At 45.6% G+C, this 18,746-nt stretch overlaps 1 protein-coding gene across 1 annotated transcript in view; it reads right to left on the reverse strand.

Moving 5' to 3' along the window:
- Nucleotides 1-9,001, reverse strand: part of LOC138267264 (uncharacterized) — a 54,382-nt gene extending 45,381 nt beyond the window's left edge. Inside the window, exons 1-4 of the mRNA XM_069216122.1 lie at nt 8,920-9,001; nt 5,892-5,950; nt 3,162-3,254; nt 1,527-1,654 (exon numbers count right to left, since the gene is read on the reverse strand). Coding sequence (XP_069072223.1) covers nt 1,527-1,654; nt 3,162-3,254; nt 5,892-5,950; nt 8,920-8,942 — 303 coding nt within the window. The 5' untranslated portion in view covers nt 8,943-9,001. The remainder of the gene's footprint in view (nt 1-1,526; nt 1,655-3,161; nt 3,255-5,891; nt 5,951-8,919) is intronic.
- Between the last annotated feature and the right edge of the window lie 9,745 nt (nt 9,002-18,746).

The raw sequence follows: 18,746 nt of genomic DNA on the forward strand, positions 1-18,746 counted from the left end.
GATTCAGACAAGCCCAGGTAGAGAAGTTTGCACTAATTAACCTTAAAGAAATGATGCCGATACAACCCAGGAATTCAGATAGTTAAGCAAAATGGCAGAATTTTCCCCTCAAAAAAAGGATGTACATTGGAAACACAAGGAACAAACAGCAATGATCTTTGTTTTCGGGCAAAGAGTGGCAACAGACTAACAGAATATTTAAGGCATTGTTTGTATTGGATAATGAAGATTTGACATAGTGAGCCTTTTAGATGGCAATAACATGCCTTGTTCATTGCATATGAAAACTGTACTCTGGGTAGGGGGCAGTTGTGAATGTACCAAACCAGAAATGCACCAAGATTAGCCCTCATTCGAGGATGCACCAGGAATGTATCTCAGTGCCTTATTGTTTTAAAGATCTTAATTGACTAACACTTCCCTGGCAATACTTCACACAACCCCCTGCTAGATTGCCAGTGCATCAAAGCTATTCATTATGCTATGTTCTCTTGATTTATTACACTGCCACTGGTCTCCTACATCCTTTTAGAGCACTGACAGGTGCTTTATCCGTGAATTACATACAGGTCAAAATGGGAAAAATCCAAATTCTACGCCTCAAGGATTCACATTTCAGCTCCTGTGGTACCTGGTTAATACACTGCGTGAAGTTTTCTAGCTTGTTAATTTATTGGCCCATTTAGTTTCCCAATATATCTCTTGATTGCTTCCACTGACTGCCCTATCTAGTAAACAGTCCTAGGTCTTAGGAAGTTAACATCTTTAGAAAGAATCAGACCTGAATTCAGCCTGACCGGTCACTCAATTTCTCATGCAGCACATTACACTTTGTCCTGGCCGGCTTTCATGCAAGTTGACAATTTGTTGATTAATTTTGTTCAGCTTCATGTCAGACCAAGTTTGACCAATGTATGCCTGTCCTATCTTTTTATGTGCGGTGACTCTGCAGTTGTAAATATACTACTAGTAGCATACCTTTGTGAATTGCAAACAATCATAAGCATATATAAAAGTGTAAGTTTACCTTTGAAAATCAGGCTCTCAGTAATTAACATTGTCATTTTTATTGTCTTTTTACTAAGCAGGCAATGCTATTTTGATAATTTTAAGTTTCAGGGTTTTCCTACCAATGAATATGAAAAAAAGAAAAAAAATTATAGTATTGTGCATTGCCAAGATCACGGCATTGATCCCATTATACGTGGGACCTCAGCTTCCGGCCCCATCCTCTTGTCCTTAGAGTTATTGAGCCTGCAAGGCTAAGGTCCCCTCATCTCATACTGGGGCAGACACACCAGCGAAGACCGAAGGATTATTTGAAACCTGTCAGCACACAAATCTCTATTGCCTGCTCCCCATGCCCGTACTCTGATGTGATCTGACTCATAACCCATAACTTTGTCAAATAGTGTGCTGACAGTATTCAAGCTTTTCGCCGTGACTGCCCATAAGGACGCTGTATGGGAAACTGGGCTCCACTCCGCGGCCAGCTTGGCTAAAACCAGTCTGTAGCAGTTACTTACTGAGGACTTGACAGGGCAGGCAAAGTAAGAGATCCGGATTTCCACGTTGTCATCCAAGTCTCTTGTGATGGTGAATCCGCACTGAGATGCAATAACGCTTGTGACAGTGTAGGGCCTTCGAGAGTCATCTGCAAAAATGAGTAAATTATACAAAGTAATGATTGACTTCTTTCCACCTCAATATAGTTGCAGTTTCTGTTAAGTGCATACTTAACAATACAGCAGAGCTGGTACTAACTTGAACAGGCAATCCAGATCAAGACATTTGGATCTCAACCTTTACTATTCAATTTGTGGCAACCAACTTTGTGAGTCCTTCCAAACGCTCAAAGGATGCAGACAACACAAAATCCCTCTTGCAAACCTCCTCATTCATGAAAGGTTTGCTGTTTTGCACAGTCCCACAACCAGAATTGGTCACTAAAGACAGAATCAAAGATTAAAATGTACTTTACATTGGACTTCAGTAATCCGCTGATTAAGGTGATTAACCTTCACTAGAAGGATGACCGGGACAATCTTTAACAGCTACTTTTCTGAAGCTTTTAATGGTTTGCCCCCCCTATAGGGTCATTGCTAATCTATGCTTTTCCCAATTACTTATGTGTTTATATTTGTTGTGTTAGTACTTACAGAGGGAAGCTTACCAATGGCAGTCTAGTTTGGTGTGCCTATAATAAAGTACCTTTATATCAGCAGTAACTTTTGAGTTAAGGTACTGTGTGACTGCTGTGGTATTTCAAGTGCTTCACATGCCTTCTAGATTAGTCTTGGCTGCTCACCACAGCGAGCCCCGGCGGTCTAGACACTAACTCACAAATAGGGGTTTGCTTGGACCCAGACTAAGATTTAGCACCATAGGTGCCCACCACACACTGGGCCAGCTTCCTACACTGGTCATCAGTGCACCTACGTCCATGCTGCGTATGCACAAGCCTTCTCTGGATCTACACTACTTATGCCTTGGCGTAACACAGGGTTTTGCCCACCACAAGAATTACACTGCAGAGCTTCACTCTTAAATTGCAGCAAAAAAAAAAAAAAAAAAAAAAACTGCAATAAGAGACCGCCCATAATCAGATTGTGTTAACTGACAAGCTGTCAGGGGCCATTCAAAAGTTGCACCAATTTCAAAAATCATACCCTCAGCCAATGAGAGCAGGAGAAGCTTGGCAGGTGCTTTCCCACAGGTTGAGGGGACAAGTGTTTGGGATGAGAGAAAAGAATTACATTTTGAAAGGGAGTCAAGGGCTCAGTATGCAAGGAGGGGTTGAACCTTACCTGGCAGATCAGGGAATTTGTTAGCCAGGCAGTCAACCAATTCATAGATGAGCGGGAGAGACTAGCAAAAGCTTGTCAAAGCTCTAAAGCCAGCAAAATCGTCCTGGCCGAGGAGTTTAAGCCAAATCATCCTACCTGAAAGGATCCCAGGAGAGCAAAATCCTAGCAGTGTCCGAGTGTCCAGTAAACCTGCTGAGCGTGCAAGAGTCAACCCATCTCTACCTCCACCGGAAAGGCTCAACTATCTCAATTTTCACGAGACACCTCCAGTTTTTACAAATGTTTTGAGATCACCCCCCGGAAAGCGGAAACTCTCGCCTTTCTCCCCCCCCACTCCCTTCCTGGAATACTTACCCACAACTTGAATCTGCCACTGGTTCGAGCCTAAGAAGTCCTTGTTTATCCAAACCCAGAAGGCCCGGGGACGGCACTCCATCCGCGACGCCCCTTGGTTGGAGAGAAGAAAGTGTTTAGCGCATTGGTAGCTGCAACAGTAAGTACGGCAGACCCTTCCTGATGCAGAGGATTCAGCACTTGGGTACATCCGCGGTCGAATACGTTTCCACCCACACCCCACCAGCTCCATCCGTAATAGACTACAAGGGACAGTGCAATCCCCGCTGCCCAGACATCAACTCCCTTCCCAATAGCAACCATTGGCTTTGCAAGCCCCAACAACCCCCCTCCCCCCCGACACACACAAATCCCCCGCATCATAGTGCTATTCCCCAAGCCAATGATACTAAGTATGGACGCTGGGATTGTGACAGACCAAGAAAGTCTGCAGGGGGCTGGTTAACCCACAGCTATCGTACCAATGACCCAAGACAGCACAAGATTGCTGGAAAGGACTGAGGCAAAGCTTCGTAGCCACCGATCAGGATTTCGTCGATTAAACCAGGCAATGGCCAGATTAATAGAAACTTCAGGGTACATGCACTGCTTAATTTGTGCAGGTGGTGGGCACTGGCATTCATTTTTGCCAAAACCATGATAGAAAAGTTGATAAGTGAAAAAGGCAGTAGTACAAAGTAAAACAGTGGCAAAGGGAGAAATCAGGGATCGTAACTTTACTGCAAGAGTGAGAAACAAACAGGAAACGTACTGGGTGGTTAAAAGAGCCATAAATTGGAATCAAGACAGGACTCCCTTCGTGTTCAGGGATACCACACATGGCAGCACAGGGCACACAGGAAAAACTGCGGCTCGTGACCCTGGTGTCAATTATTCACTGTCCGCTGTGTGCGTGCATCATTCCCAACCACTGACTACCTCCATCACACTTACTCATCCCTGACCTTGCATTTGGAGATGCTACCACTCATTGTGGGGCGCTGGACCCTCCTTCACTGGTGGTCATTTGATTGCAGGAGTAGTGAGATGTGAACACTTTCCTTGTCTGCTTTATAGCCATGGCTCCTGGCTAGGGGTGTTGGGGAGCTGTGTGCTCCTAGTTCTGCCTGCCCATCCTTACATCCCTAATGAGCTTGGATTGAGGTTGCCCTCCTTGATCTGGGAGTAGCCTGATCTTCCCCCACCACCTATGTGTCTGCTGGGCATGGGGCTTGTGGGGTGCGTGCCCTGGCACAGTCTCCGCTAAGACCTAGTTGACCGAGCCTACATTTGCTTCTTCACTTGGTTCGTCACTGAGCTGTCCCCAACGCTCTGGCAGGCATGTTTTTTCCTACTCTGCACTGCGTTGGGGGTGGGAACCTCACTCAAGCTCTTTGGGTCCCTGGTAATGGTGGGAGGTCACCTTCTGAGCTTGCTTTGCATACAGTTGCAGGTTTTGTTGGGCTTTAGGGTTTCCCTCAGCTCTTTTCGTGTCAGGTTCTGCACTGCGGTCTGTGCACTCAGCTGGGTATTGGACTGAGGCTGGGTGCTGCCCTGCTTGCATCTCTGGCGTTTCTCAGCCCTGTTTGAGCAAAGTCTGAAGATCCTGCACCTTCCTGGTCCCACCTGTGCTCTGATGGGCCTGACTTGGTGTCTCCTGTATATCTCTGCCTCTTTCTGGGCTTATCCCCTTCAGTGGCATGCCAGGTGCTCACCTTGGGCTTTTAGGTTTTTTACGCTGGTGGTTCCTCTGGGCTCAGGCATCGCCTTGTCTGCTGCTCAGCGGTATCCCAGCTTCTGGCTTCTCCCAGCTTGGGCAGCTGTGTGCACCAGTGTGGTGTATTGAGTTTGTGGCCATCCCCCAGGACTCTTAAGGATGCTTTGAGTGGAGCTTACTTTGAGGACCTAGGTCTGTCTGATCAGAGCTTTGAGGTTAGTGTTCTGGTTCCCCTGAAGGTAATCTTTAGCTATTGTTCCATAGGCTCTCGATTTTGGGTGGACGATGCATGCTCTTCTTGAGTGTCTTCATGATGCTGCCTTTTGGTATATTTTGGCTCTTTTGACGCCTTGTTGGTTCTGTGTATGTGATTTTGCCTTTAGCCTCGGTTTCTTCAGTGCCCGCTGGCTATCGCTATTTTCGTGCATCCTCTCTTCTGTGTCCTGTGGGCCACCAGTTGTACCTTTTGGACAGCTTCTATTGCTTGCTGTGACACTGCATTTGGGTCTTTGAGGTTCTGTACTTCCTCCTTTGAGTCTGGACTGCCCTTTCTGATTTGCTACCTCTGTGGGTGATTGATGCTTGTTGTGTGTCTCATTGGTAAGTCTTCATGAATTAGGGAACGGGCCGAGGAAGTGACGAGAAGGCAATATTTAAATTACCAATAATCCCATAACTCAGATTATATTTCCTCCCCCAGTCCTTACTCCCACCCCTCGTGCACTACTGGGTTGCTCAGGTGGTTGACTCAAGTGGTTTCAGAGTGTGGGTGGTGCAGAAGACATGGAGCTGAAAGTTCATTTTTCTCTTAAGTAGGCAGCGGGGGCCAAAACCTAAAGTGGGGCCCACCTCAGTGTAAGGTTTGAGTAGCCTTGGAATTACCAGTAAATAAATGAATCCTCTTGAGCTAACTCAGTCATCGTGTTGCACGTCCTGCCCCATCCCATACCCTAGTTGTGCAATAAAGGCAGGCAAAATATTAGCCCAGGTTAGGGTTTAAGCAAAATGGCTGCCAGTCTTGCAGTGACACCTACCGGCTGGAAAGGTGGCAGACATCACTGCAGATGGCAGGACTGCCCAGAGCAATGCAACTCTGCAAGAAAAGAAAAACACGTGTTCATTCGGGGTGACTGCAGCAAGATGTCAGATGAGCCTTTAAACCCAATGGTGACTGGCCAGGAATTACTACACAGGACAGTGGCCTCTGTCTCAAACCGTGCACTCGCGAGGTGGAGACAATCTACTCTTGGTGAACATATAACCCTACTGGATATGTGCCACTGTGCCCACCCTCCACGACACATTGTATGCACAATAGGTCTATGAAGATGGAAAATCAATGTAGGGCAAACAGGAAGCCCAGTCTACAAGGCACCACCTTAACCCAGCCTGCTGCTTCACCCTACATAACCTCACTCACGCAAGGTAAATCCCAGTCGCCACCCTGAAGTGACCTCAGAAACAGGCACCAGAGCCAGTGTTGATACTGTAGAGACGACCGACTAACCACCTGCATTAAAAACACCAAGACTTATCTGAAACCTGCACAGCTAAACTGAGGTATATCACACAACTACAGCCCCTCCTAAAGTACGTAAAACACCGTAAACTAAAGAAAAAAAACATAACATGACGCAAAAGGAACTCCTATCTGCACAAGACATGGGAACATTTACTGTCAAATATAAGAGATTGGCACTGAAGCCATGAATAGACTACTTGGCAACAAGAAAAAAAATTGCTCTTAAATATCACTTTGTAATTTAGACAGTGTTTCAGTTCGGTCGGTTTGCATATAAGAATCCTAAAAACACCAGGAGGTGGCCGGGCTCACTGGAAATCTTCCCTGAAAGAAGACTGGTGCCCACGGGTGCCTGCGCAAGTGAGCCCTCACCTGGGGGTTCAGGGAGGACACAAGAAGGACCACAAATCACCCCCGTGTGTGGAGGGAGCTCTCCGTCTTCCAGGCTCCGTGAAGACAGTGCACACAGCCATCGCTGCCACGCACACGACACCAAGCATCTCCCACCGAGGACAACTTGCAGACACCCCCCCTCACCCACACACCAGCCCCTACTGCTCAACCACCCCCTCTCCTGAGGTACACAAATGCGCAGCATTAAACACACAGTAACACACCACTCTTGCTCTTGAAGTACAAATTCAAACACACTGCTGACATAGCTGCCAAGTTTCCCAGGTGCATGCGCGATGTTCTGCTCCAGACCAGGATTTTTACTTTGGAATTCTGGGACTTTTTGGACGGTTTTCATAAAGGATTACAAAGACTACAAATCCCAGGATTCCAGTAAACAAATCTGTTAAGGGACATTTATCATTTATTGACCCGGGAAAGTTGCTAGGGGTGTAGCCACATAGGACCCATTACAGTCCACCATGCAACCCCCGAAAATAGCCTAAACTCGCAACTGAGGCCTCGTCAGGTGTCTAAGCACTTTACAAATGCAGGCCCATGTTACGTTACCAACGAGGCGTGCCTCCGGGAGCTAGGCTCAGTAGTGAGCCATCACCTAGTGATGCTTGTGTTCACTCGTGAGAGCCAGGGTACCAAGTGACCCCAGGTCACCGAGTCAGAGAGGCTATGGAAACGTGAGGGGCACTGTGTGGGAGTGGTAGTGAGGGGATTAATGGAGGCCCGGCCCTGATCTCGAGGTTTCTGAGGCTAGCTTACATCTAAAAAGCTTAGAAGCGAGCCCATACCCGGAGCGAGTCTGCTACACTGAGCGCTCACCCAGGGGTGTGCGCACTCCCTAGTGTCAGCTCACCTAAGTGACACGTGCGTTCACTAAAGAGGGGCTTTATTTGCGGCGGAGCGCGCACAGCCAGCCCTCGCTTGAAGTAGGATGCAGAGGAGACCTATTAATCCAAATAACGAGGAGGAGGCGAACAGAGGCCTTCACCCTTTAACTCACTGGTTGATCTCATTCATAAAGTGGTTTCACTCCAATAAAATACGATAAAAACTAAGAAACAATTATAATTAGTGTTATTAGCATTTATATTTCGCTTCCTAAGAATGAATATTAAGGAATCGAACATCAGAATAGCAGCAGGAAAAGCGCCTCCGAAACTTTAAAGTAAAACGCGTGCTATTAACATTATGCACACAGCTCCTCGAAGGTAAGCCATATAACGTTATATTCATTTTGCACCAGAAATCATGGCTCATGGTTAGCTAAGCCACCCGTACTACAGACACAGACTTGTATGCACAACTTCTCATCGACGTACGCCGTTTTCACACATTAAAGTTTGTCCGCACATATCAATGCCGGCTAAATCTAATGTTGGAAGAAAAAAAAACAAGGGGGGCGTAATCCAGATATAAGTGGTACGTTTACCACATGACTGCATGTTACGAGGATACAGCTCTTCCCGTCAGACCTCCCTGTCCCAAATCATCGTTTTCTGGAACGATTAAAAATGTTAAGGCGAACTTTATCAAAATACATGTCCCAGAATGCACCACAATGATAAACGAAACCAAGGCCTGAATATATGGCAATCTGTATCAGCCTCGTTCTATGAATGTGTGTGTGCAAAAATGAGGCAGCGATGAATAAAAACACGCGTTTAAAAATTGAGCAATGGTCTCAACCTGTAGTGTAACTTGTAGTTACCAGTGCATTCGTTTTAGGTGTACCACGTCCCATAATGTGGCCAGCAGTAGCATTTCTGAAGTATTATGTTAGTATAAATTCAGTTTTATTCTCACATGGATGTCAGTCTGCTCCTAAAATTACAGAAAAGTTATCAGTCCCGTAATGCACCTTCTATTAGGTAAAAACGAAAATGCGGAGGGGCAGAAGGGGCGACGTGGCCTTAACTTTACACCACCAAAATCTCGTTTCTTCCACCGCCCACACTTCCAAGTGCAACTTAAACAACCCTTATCCGTGGTGTTGAAACAGTTTTCACTTCTAGTTACAAAAAAGGATGAACCCCCCCCCACAAAAAAAAATATATATATCTGTGAATCTTCATTTAAATAAACAGTTATTACTAACTGCAGTTTTGTAAGTGGGAAGTGTCCCGACTCACCCTGTGAGGAGTAAAGGGTTCATGGCGGGAGCTCCTCGCGCACCTGACAGCTCGCCTGACTGACAGCTCCCACTGAGAAATCTACCAGGGGGCAGGAAACCTGACAGCCCCCAAGATGGCGGCTTTATAGCCAAGATGCTGATGGGGCGGGACAGGCACGGGGCTTGTCCCCTCCTCTGAGCCAGGTCCGGGTAGGCAGGGCTTCCCAGGACCCCTCTACCAGGTACCAGGCCCAATACACCTAAAACACAGACAAGCGGCCTTCCTTTCTATCTGGTGCTGAAATGGGGCGCCATTGGTTTTTGAATCTGAGGCCTCCTTTTACAAAAGACAGACCAAGTGCCCCCAGTGCATGCCTGACACTACAGCCTATTTTGGATTTTTAGGCAACATCTTTTTGCGGCTGGGATTTCCAAGCCAGGCCTGTAAACGAAAAAACTACAAGTCCCAGAATGCTCCTGCAACTGGCTAAAAGTCTATTTATGAAATGGTCAATTTCAAAGTTCTATTTCTAATAACTGTCATCTTTTTGGGAATATTGTTGTGATCAGAATACAATGCCAAGCGTTTCTCATATGTGAATAAAATGTGTGTGTTTTATTGTGAGCGTATGTCTCTTCTATGCAAATCAACTCCACTCCTTATGGCTGCCCAGAGGTCCACCCAGGACACTTTCAGTCGATGCAGGCTTTTCAGCCACCTACTACAAGTCACATAATGCAAAGCGTTTATGGACCGAAAAAAAACCTGGTAAGTTGTTCATCTGAAATAGTATCCAAGGAGCTTAAATGAAAGCACTCTAAAAACTTGTTTCATGTCTCTCCACGAGAGCATTCTAGACAAGCCCAAGATCAGTGTGCTTTTCGGAGGCCAGTTTTTCGCATTCTGATTACCCAGAGCTCAGCATTAATCTGGAGATAAGCAGTGCTCCAGGTACCACAACAGAGATATAAATGATGGTGCTTATGCTTGTTTTTTCAAACTCAGAAAATATGATTCTGTCTCAAGTCCACCGGCCAATGAACGCCTCCCATTTGGGCAGTGAGTCAATTTCAAGGATATCTGTCCAGCTCACCCGGCCTTTTGAGAGCAAAGGCCCAAATGTTTTCTTGCCTGCAGACATTCTTGGCATGGCACCTCCGCATTCCCTCCTGTCTAGTCTGGATATGTTCTTTTCTTGACAGTCCTATGTTTTAAGTGCTTGAGACTTGCAGGAATGTGCTTTTCTGACCTTGTCCCCACAGAGTTGGACTAGAATCCCTCTAGCTAGTCAATAAATTGCAACTCATGGAAAGTTCTGTAAGGTGCTTAAATTCCATCTTTTCTTGTAACAGCCTTTTTAATATGTCTTCCCTTTCTTCCCAAATGTTCCTAGCACCTCAGTGCTTTTGTGTAGAAGGAGCCCTTTCAGGTACCCAGACACTACTGGTCGAGCACACCACCTGTTTTCTTTAGAGTTTGGCGTACAAAGTACTCTGTTGCAAACATGCTAGATGTCCCATCACACCCTAAGGTAACTATAGTTCGCACCCCAGCCATGCTCAATTTTCTTGTCAATAATTTTATTGCAATTCTTGCAGTGTTATCAATGATGTCATAAAAGATGTCATGACTGATGTAACATGTGGGGTAATTAGCAGTGCATGGTAAGGGCGCGAGTTAGAGATACCTTAAGGTGCGAGTTAGAGTTAATTCAGTTAACCTTAGCTATAACAGCTGAATTTGTATGGTTTGTGCCAGTAAATTCAGAACCTAACTATAACAGCCCTGTAACCTTTGTTTTTTCCAGTGAGAGTATACATGTATGGACAAACACACACATATTTTATTTTGCCTTTTAGTCACTGCTTGTTTTACTAAGGTAGGGGGCCAGCAGCACCCTCAACATTTCCACCAGTTCTTCTGTGTTTTCATATAAAAAAAACATTCAGAAAGAAAATAAGTATTGACAAAGACAGTTTAGCACCCAACACCAGTTGTGTTGGCTTTGCCTATTCTTGTTGTAAGTGTTGCATTCCAAAGTGAATGTAGTTTATTAAAAAAAAACAGTTTGCCACAAAACTCTTCCGGTTAGTGGGGCAAACAGTGACATGGGCTGCCCCCGTCCTCACAGTCCCCAGCTTAGTTACGCCCATATGCATTCTGGGAGTTGTAGTCCTCTCTTTTCAAATCAACCTAGTGGGACGAATTCTTGTAATACATTGGCTGTAGAAGAAGAAAAAAACTGACTAAACCTTGAATCCCACTGTGATGTGGAGTTATCTAGTAACAAAGTCCCTCCTCTCTCAGCTGGATTTCTTCTTCGGAACTTGAACCTGGCCATTCTGGAAGTAACTTTTGCTTCTTCATTTTTGAGTGGCATTAAAGAGGTTGTGTGGTGTCCCCCGTAACCGCTTGTCCTTTTTTCTTCTGAATCTTTTTTTTGCGTTCGATGGTCCTTATAAAAATTCCTTCCCATTTTGCTCCAGTTTTCCAAACGCCTTTCTCCCCCGCCCACTTTATGCCTGTTTTTAGTAACCTCTTACTACTCCCAATGTATCTCACCCCTGCCTTCCAGCTTTAATTCCTTTTTCTAGAAACCTTCCTCCCACTCTCGCTGTGCTTCGATTTTTAAACCCCCTACCCCCCTCCTGCATTTCCAATTTTTATTATAAAACTCCTTACTCCCCATTTTTACAAACCACTTATTCCAACTTCCACTGTAGTCTTTTAAAAAAACAAAGTGCACCCCCCGCTTCATTCCCATGTTTTACATTCTCTTCCTCCCATTCCTGATTTACTTCTTTTTCGTTTGTACAAACCACTCCTGTCCTGTATACCCACTCACTATCCCTTCTCACCACTTTGCCAAACAATCCACTTCTTCACAGCTGCCTTTTACAAAAAACATTATATTTTAGTGGACAAAGTATTCCCTGGTTTTAACTTTTCCGTCAAATAAAGTTTCCTCAGTCTGTTTTCATCAGGCTGACTAACTTCATTTTATGAAATTGTCAAAATGACAGATTCCCATCAATCTCCAGGAAGTTCATTTCATCAAGGACATCTCCTTTCAGATGATCTCTCTATGGTACATTATTCAGAAGCTGCCCCTGGAGATTGTTTGATATCCACAGATCTGAGGATACATACTTTCACATCTCTGCACCTCCTCACCTCCAAGGATAAGTTCTGTCCAAGTCGCTGAAATTAGAATGGAGGGTTTTTACCTAAGTTCTAGCCTTATTGGTTAGCCTAGTGCATTCACAAGGCATTTTGTTACAACCTAGGCAATTCACTAATTTATACACCATCATTACATCTGGCCCAAACTCATACAAATCTGGTCTGCTCTCTTCTGGACAAATTTGGCTGAATTTAGAACACGGAGAGGTCCTGTTTTCTCCTGTATCAAGACATGGAATTTATAGTTGCTCCGTTCAACACAGTGCTAGGGAAAGGTTTCTTTCCTCATTTCAGAATTTTAAATTTGAGATCCAATCTGAGGGATGTCCTCAAGAAGAAGCAGGGTTCAAGTTCATCTGTGGTTGCCTCAGTATTCCTGGTCCCTCGTGCCAGACTGCATCAGAAACCCTTGGCTCAGTACGTTCTTATGTCCTGGATTCCTAGTCAACAGACTACAAACCATTGATCCCAGCGTCTCACCAATTCGGATGACTGTAGTATTGGTGGATACTGGGAGAACATCTGTGCAGAGGAGTGGACATCTAACCCCCTCAACCAGCAACCTCGACAGCAGATGCCGGACTTTGGTGTGACCTTAGAGACTTCTTCAGCCTACAGAAAGTCCGCCCCCTGGAAGACAGGAGGTCATCGAACTGTAGGGAATTAAAGTAGTCAGGATGGCACCTCAGACTTTGCACCAACAAGTCTTTGTCATGCCTTTCTTGGTTCGGATTGGCAATTTAGTCACCAAATGCAGCATAAACCTCCAGGGCTGCACCTGGTCTCCATCTCTGTCTCAAACGGCCAAGATGCTTGTGGAGAAGGCAGAAGCTCTCTAGTGTGTTAAAATGCGGGGGTGGAGAACCTCCAGGCAGATGCTGACAAGACATGGAACTTGCTCTGAGTTGAGATCTGTTTTTGGAAATAGGAAACTCCCCTGGCTGGATCAGTCCACATCTCTCCAGATTGAGCAACTTCAGGCGTTTTGCACCAGGTGAAATACTCTGGGAGCATGGCGGATAGATGAAATGCTAAAGGACTGAAGTATGGGGGTGATTTCTGCAGAGATTACTGGCACATTACAACAGTCTAGGCGCTACACGTCCTTCCACTCCCCAGTCTTATCCTAAACAGTGCATCTTTTTGTATGAGACCTGAAGCTTATGCTCCATATTCACTGACTTGTGAAGCATTGTGGATCCTGGATTGTTTTAAAGGACAACATTGATTTTGATTTGGTTCCTACTTATTTACACGCTCAGGTGGCTCCTATTTAGGTGAACCTTGTGTATCCCACTTACTGCTCAGTTTTGCCTGATCGCGTCCAAGAGTTCCAGATGTGCTGTCTTTGTGGGAGTTTTATCTTGTACAGAAGTCTTCATATGCTGCACCATTTAACCTTATGGAGTTTATACTTTTACAACTCTCAGGGTGTTTTTTCTACTTGGGATAAACTTCTGCATGTAGTCGTGAGGAGGTGGGTGGGTTCCAATGTAGAGATCCATATCAATTGTTTTTTGCTTGAGGGATTAGTTTTACGTTCATCACTTTTCACACCTCGGGTTCTTTGCTGGTTCCACACTGCTTAGTATGCGATTCTTCCAAACTTTTCTTCGGAGTCATCCAATTCATAGACAGTTTTTCTATCCCTTAGATGTTGAAAGGGCAGTAAACATTTACTTAGATCCTACTGAAAAATTCTGTCCATTGGAACATCTCTTTCTTTTGGGCACGGTCAAGTTGGTTGTTCACGGGGTATTTGAGCCAAATCCCTCCGGGGTGAAGCTGGGTCTTGGGAAAGGAGCATGGGGCATCTACTCTAGACAAAAGTAGAACTAATGTGTGGGATTCCCTCAACACCTTTGTGGCCCACAAGATGAATGTGTCATCAATCTCTTTCTGAGCTGCAATCCTGAGGAGAGGTTCCTGCATCTCTTCCTCTACTTCTGGGTCATAAACTGCCCTTCTTAAAATATAATTGTCATGATGTTACTTGTGAGGTTCAACCTGCGATAAATCATATTTTCTTCAATTCACTACAAGTTGGTTTAATATTATGTGTCCCCTTTATTTCTTGCCGTATCCTCACTTTTAATGACTGTAACGAGGAAGAGGGGTGAGGAGGTAATGCCTGGATTACTTACTGGTAGTATTTATTAGTCCTAGTCCTACTCTTCGTCACCACAGTCCTTCATTCCACTTACTCAGCCCTCGCAGGCCAGGTGCACGTGTGTTGTAATTACTTATCTACAGTGATGGCATAAGGCGAACCAGGCTTTTCTAGGAGGGTCAATGGAATTTGTTTATAAAGGAGATGGCTTAACCTCAATCTTAAGGACTGTGACAAGAAAGAGTAGGACTTAGAGTACTGAAGATTAATGTAAATATTCCAGTTAATACTTCACATCCCCTTGTTTTTTTTTTTATCTAAGCAAAAGCATGTAAGTCAGGGCACTACTCTACAAAAGATGCAGTTTTATTATTTGTATACTATGTCCTTCTTTGACTCACTAAGTGGTTGATTTCTTGATAATGCAAGCTCACTCTGTACTATATATTTCACCAGTTTAAAAATAATTGATACTGTTTCTTATGTATCTCTTGAATATACTGCATTTTATACTGTGTGCAAGCGTTTGCACTTGTACGAATGTTTTAAAATAAGCAAATTATAACTGTGCTAGCTTCATTCCAGCTCGCTTTCTATGTCTTTTTTTATTGCCTCATTTCTGGTTTGTGGGGCTGTCATAGCATACAGTCAGTAATGGATAACGCAGCAGATGGCTGTGAAGATGGGTTTTATATTGGCCTAAACTCTGTTGCACCGGTCATCGACCCCCTACTCTATTGATCATGGGGCACCACTGTGACACCTGATGTGCCTGGCATGGATTGTATGATGAGTTGTCACCTCCTGCCTGCACCTTAGCACAGTGGTTCCCAACCTGTGGTCCGGGGACACCTGGGGGTCTGCGAAGCCTTAGAAAATTTAATAATATTAACAGATTAGGTCCCCAGCATTTAGTAATGACTCTGTACGGGGTCCCCGGATTCCAATAATGATTCAGTGGGGGTACCCGGGTCCCAGTAATGATAAAGTGGGTGTCCACAGATGTCAAAAGGTTGGGAACCACTGCCTTAGAACACTACTAGTGTTGGTGGCTAAGCACAGCTTGTTGCTGGGCCTTCACTTTCTGGGATCCCCAAGGTGTATTAGTTCTCCTTTTTGACCTATGATCATGGAAGTGAATGAATGAGTTCCCTGTACCCAACTATTTACCAGGAAATACATTCATGAGAGGTGTAAGACCCCCAAACCCCCCGCCTAAGCTACTCCTCTGGTGTGAAAAGGCTATGGAGAAAGGGGCCTGGATTCAATATCAATGTGCTAGACAGCGCCTGACCACTGACCCACAGAGAGCTGCACATGATAGAAGAATTCATCTAAGGATGAGGCAGTTATAGTTTGGAGACTGAGTGCTACCTTGCGGCATACTCTGCCCAGAAACCATGTGCTGGGGAAGTCACTGTTCTGCGCACACCATTCTGGGAAGAGAAAGGGATGAACAGATTGGGCCAGTGGTGTACAAGCATGTCAGCAGCCATGTTTCTTTGGGATATCCTGCATGGGACGCAATGCACTTTCCCACATTTTGCATGTCCTTGACTTCATGTGGAGGATGCACTTCTGGGTTATGTTGAGCACAGGTGGTATAATAGGCTGCAGGAAAAACAAGCATTTGCAATGCAACGGGTCTCGCTTTTGCTCATGTTAGAGCTGATAGCGTTGTAAACTCCTAACCCGACTTTTCACCTATCGGGCAAAAGTGCATTTATATACGTAACCCGAAAAGTGCAATTAACTATGTAAAGCGCTCGATTTCTGCCAAGCGAGATCGTGCTCGTAAATTAGAGAAAAAGAAGTCCACGAGCCCGATGGAAAACAGCGAGCCTCGCATGTTTTCTGTACTTGGTCACTGCGCTCGAGGAGGGCTAGCCACCGGAAAAGGCATGACTTATGCGTGCCTTCGACTAATGAAAGCAAGCAGATTTTATTAGGCAAGCCCACAAACAAATAAAAAACACTGACGTGACATTGACAGGGCTCCGAGCCCTTTTCTGAACACTAAAGAGTCTCGCTGCGATACGCATGCGCGAGCACATGCAATGCAGGCTCGACCCTAAAAATCAGTGTTTGCCTAGCAAAATTATGAGTTGGTGGGTTTATCTTGCTTTCTGTATAGTTCACACCCGGCCTCCTGCAGTGTGCACATTTCTAGTCCCTCCCTCGGTTCCTTTCTTTAGAGGGCTTGATGTTGTTGGTCCCCTTCCATATATATGTTTTCTCTAGAGCACTGGTTCAGCTTTGAAGTTTTCTGACATAGCAAGACCTAGAATTTGGGGTGTGAGTTCATTGTTTATTTAAATGGTACTGTATTTCTGACCCATATGTTCATGGGGTAGTTAGACATTTCTTGTTTAACCCTACCCCGCACTTGGGGTCATCTGTGAGAGTTACTACCGACCCAGCCTAGGCTCATATTTCCTTGTTTTGTTCCTTGGTTCTCCCAAAGGCCAGTATATTAGCATGGTATCCACTTTTTTTGTTGGCAAAGCGAACACTAGAGATACTGCAGGTCGAGCAGCAGTTTAAGACACGACAACACCCATTGCATAGGGTGTTGGAGACAGTATTACACGATGAATGACCGTTTAGTCAACACGGGTTCGGACTTTTTGATAAATGACATCTTGCATTACCATGGTGCCTGAATTATGTTGCATAATTGAATAAGGGACCCTTTTTAAGGGTGCATTTTTCCATTATGTCAGATCTATGAAAGAGAACTATTTTCTGTGGAATCTCTCTGGCAACAGTTAAAGGCCCGGGTTCCTAATACTTGGATCCCTTGTTTTCAGCTACCATGTACTTCAAAAGTGTGCCTGACAACAGTTTTAGAATCCTGATGACCTAATTACAAGCATTATGCCACGACTTGAACAGCATGCTCACTTCCCTCAAGTCATGTAACAGTGAGTAAATCAATCAAATAGCTGTTAAAGAGAAAAGAAAATGTTACTACCTTGTAAGCATTTGCTTGTAGCTTGTAGTGCTGTAGATTCACAAACTGCATACTCATGCCATTTATTGGAGGGCTCGGACTCTGCTAGTTGTCTTGTTTTGCAGAAGTCTTTGGAGTCACAGGACGTCCTGTGATTCTTCCCTTAGCTGGGAATGCGCATGAGCACCAACTCCATTGAGCTTTAAATAGTGGTGAGTGTTGTCAGTATGGTGACCATGTGTGTAATGTACACAAAAGAATAAATGTTAAGAAAAAAAACACCTGCAGTAAACACTGGCTCCCAGGAATACAGGTGGGCGAATCTGCAACACTCTGCACTAAAAACAGCGCAGCATGTGTGGCTGTAGATACACATGCTATGCAAAGACTGTAAAGCAGTGCATCCCTACAGCAGTGCTCAGCCAGTGGAGGGTGCACGTCTGAAATAATCCTGTCAAAACTCTTTGACCAACTCTAGCCTGCTGATGGGCTAGAATATCCACACTATACTGTTTTGTGAATGTATGTAGAGTTGACCATCTAACTGCTTCACAAATACTGGCTATGTGAATGTTCCCCAAAAAAAGCCATTGTTGCACCCTTCTTATGGGTAGAATGTGCCGTAGGAGGGGGTAGGCTGGACACCTTGACACCTTGCAATGCTGGCTTTTGATATATGGTGACCTTTATAAGGTTTTGCAAAAGCAGAAAAAAGTTGCAGAGTTTTACGAAGACTTAGTTCTGGCTGTTTAATACAGAGGTTTGACAAGAATTCTGAAAACTAAGGGAATGCTCCCTATTTTTCACAGTCAGTAATAGCAGCCAGGTGAAGGCCTAAAAACGTGTAAGCTAGCGCTTACGATTGTTGATAAAGTAGGTAGCAGAGGTAGTGGGGGGGGGAAGTGGGGGGGGGGAAGTGGGGGGGGGAAGTGGGGGGGGGAGGAGGAGGGAAAAAGGAGGGGGGGAGGAGGGGAAGGGGGAGGAGGGGAAGGGGGAGGAGGGGAGGAGGAGGAGGGAAAGAGGGAAAAAGGGGGGAGGGGGGGAGGAGGGAAAAAGAGGGAGGGGGAGGGGGGAGGAGGAGGAGGGAAAAAGAGGGAGGGGAGGGGGGAGGAGGAGGAGGGAAAAGGGGGGAGGGGGGGAGGGGGGAAAGGAGAGGGAAAAAGGAGGGGGGGAGGAGGGAAAGGAGGGGAAAAAGGAGGGGGGAAGGGGAAAGGAGGGGGAAAAGGAGGGGGAAGGGGGAAAGGAGGGGGAAAAGGAGGGGGGAAGGGGGAAAGGAGGGGGAAAAGGAGGGGGGAAGGGGGAAAGGAGGGGGAAAAGGAGGGGGGAAGGGGGAAAGGAGGGGGAAAAGGAGGGGGGAAGGGGGAAAGGAGGGGAAAAAGGAGGGGGGGAAGGGGGAAAGGAGGGGGAAAAGGAGGGGGGAAGGGGGAAAGGAGGGGGAAAAGGAGGGGGGAAGGGGGAAAGGAGGGGGAAAAGGAGGGGGAAGGGGGAAAGGAGGGGGAAAAGGAGGGGGGAAGGGGGAAAGGAGGGGGAAAAGGAGGGGGGAAGGGGGAAAGGAGGGGGAAAAGGAGGGGGGAAGGGGGAAAGGAGGGGGAAAAGGAG

The sequence above is a fragment of the Pleurodeles waltl genome, chromosome 12 (genome assembly GCF_031143425.1).
Source record: "Pleurodeles waltl isolate 20211129_DDA chromosome 12, aPleWal1.hap1.20221129, whole genome shotgun sequence".
NCBI classification, from domain to species: Eukaryota; Metazoa; Chordata; class Amphibia; order Caudata; family Salamandridae; genus Pleurodeles; species Pleurodeles waltl.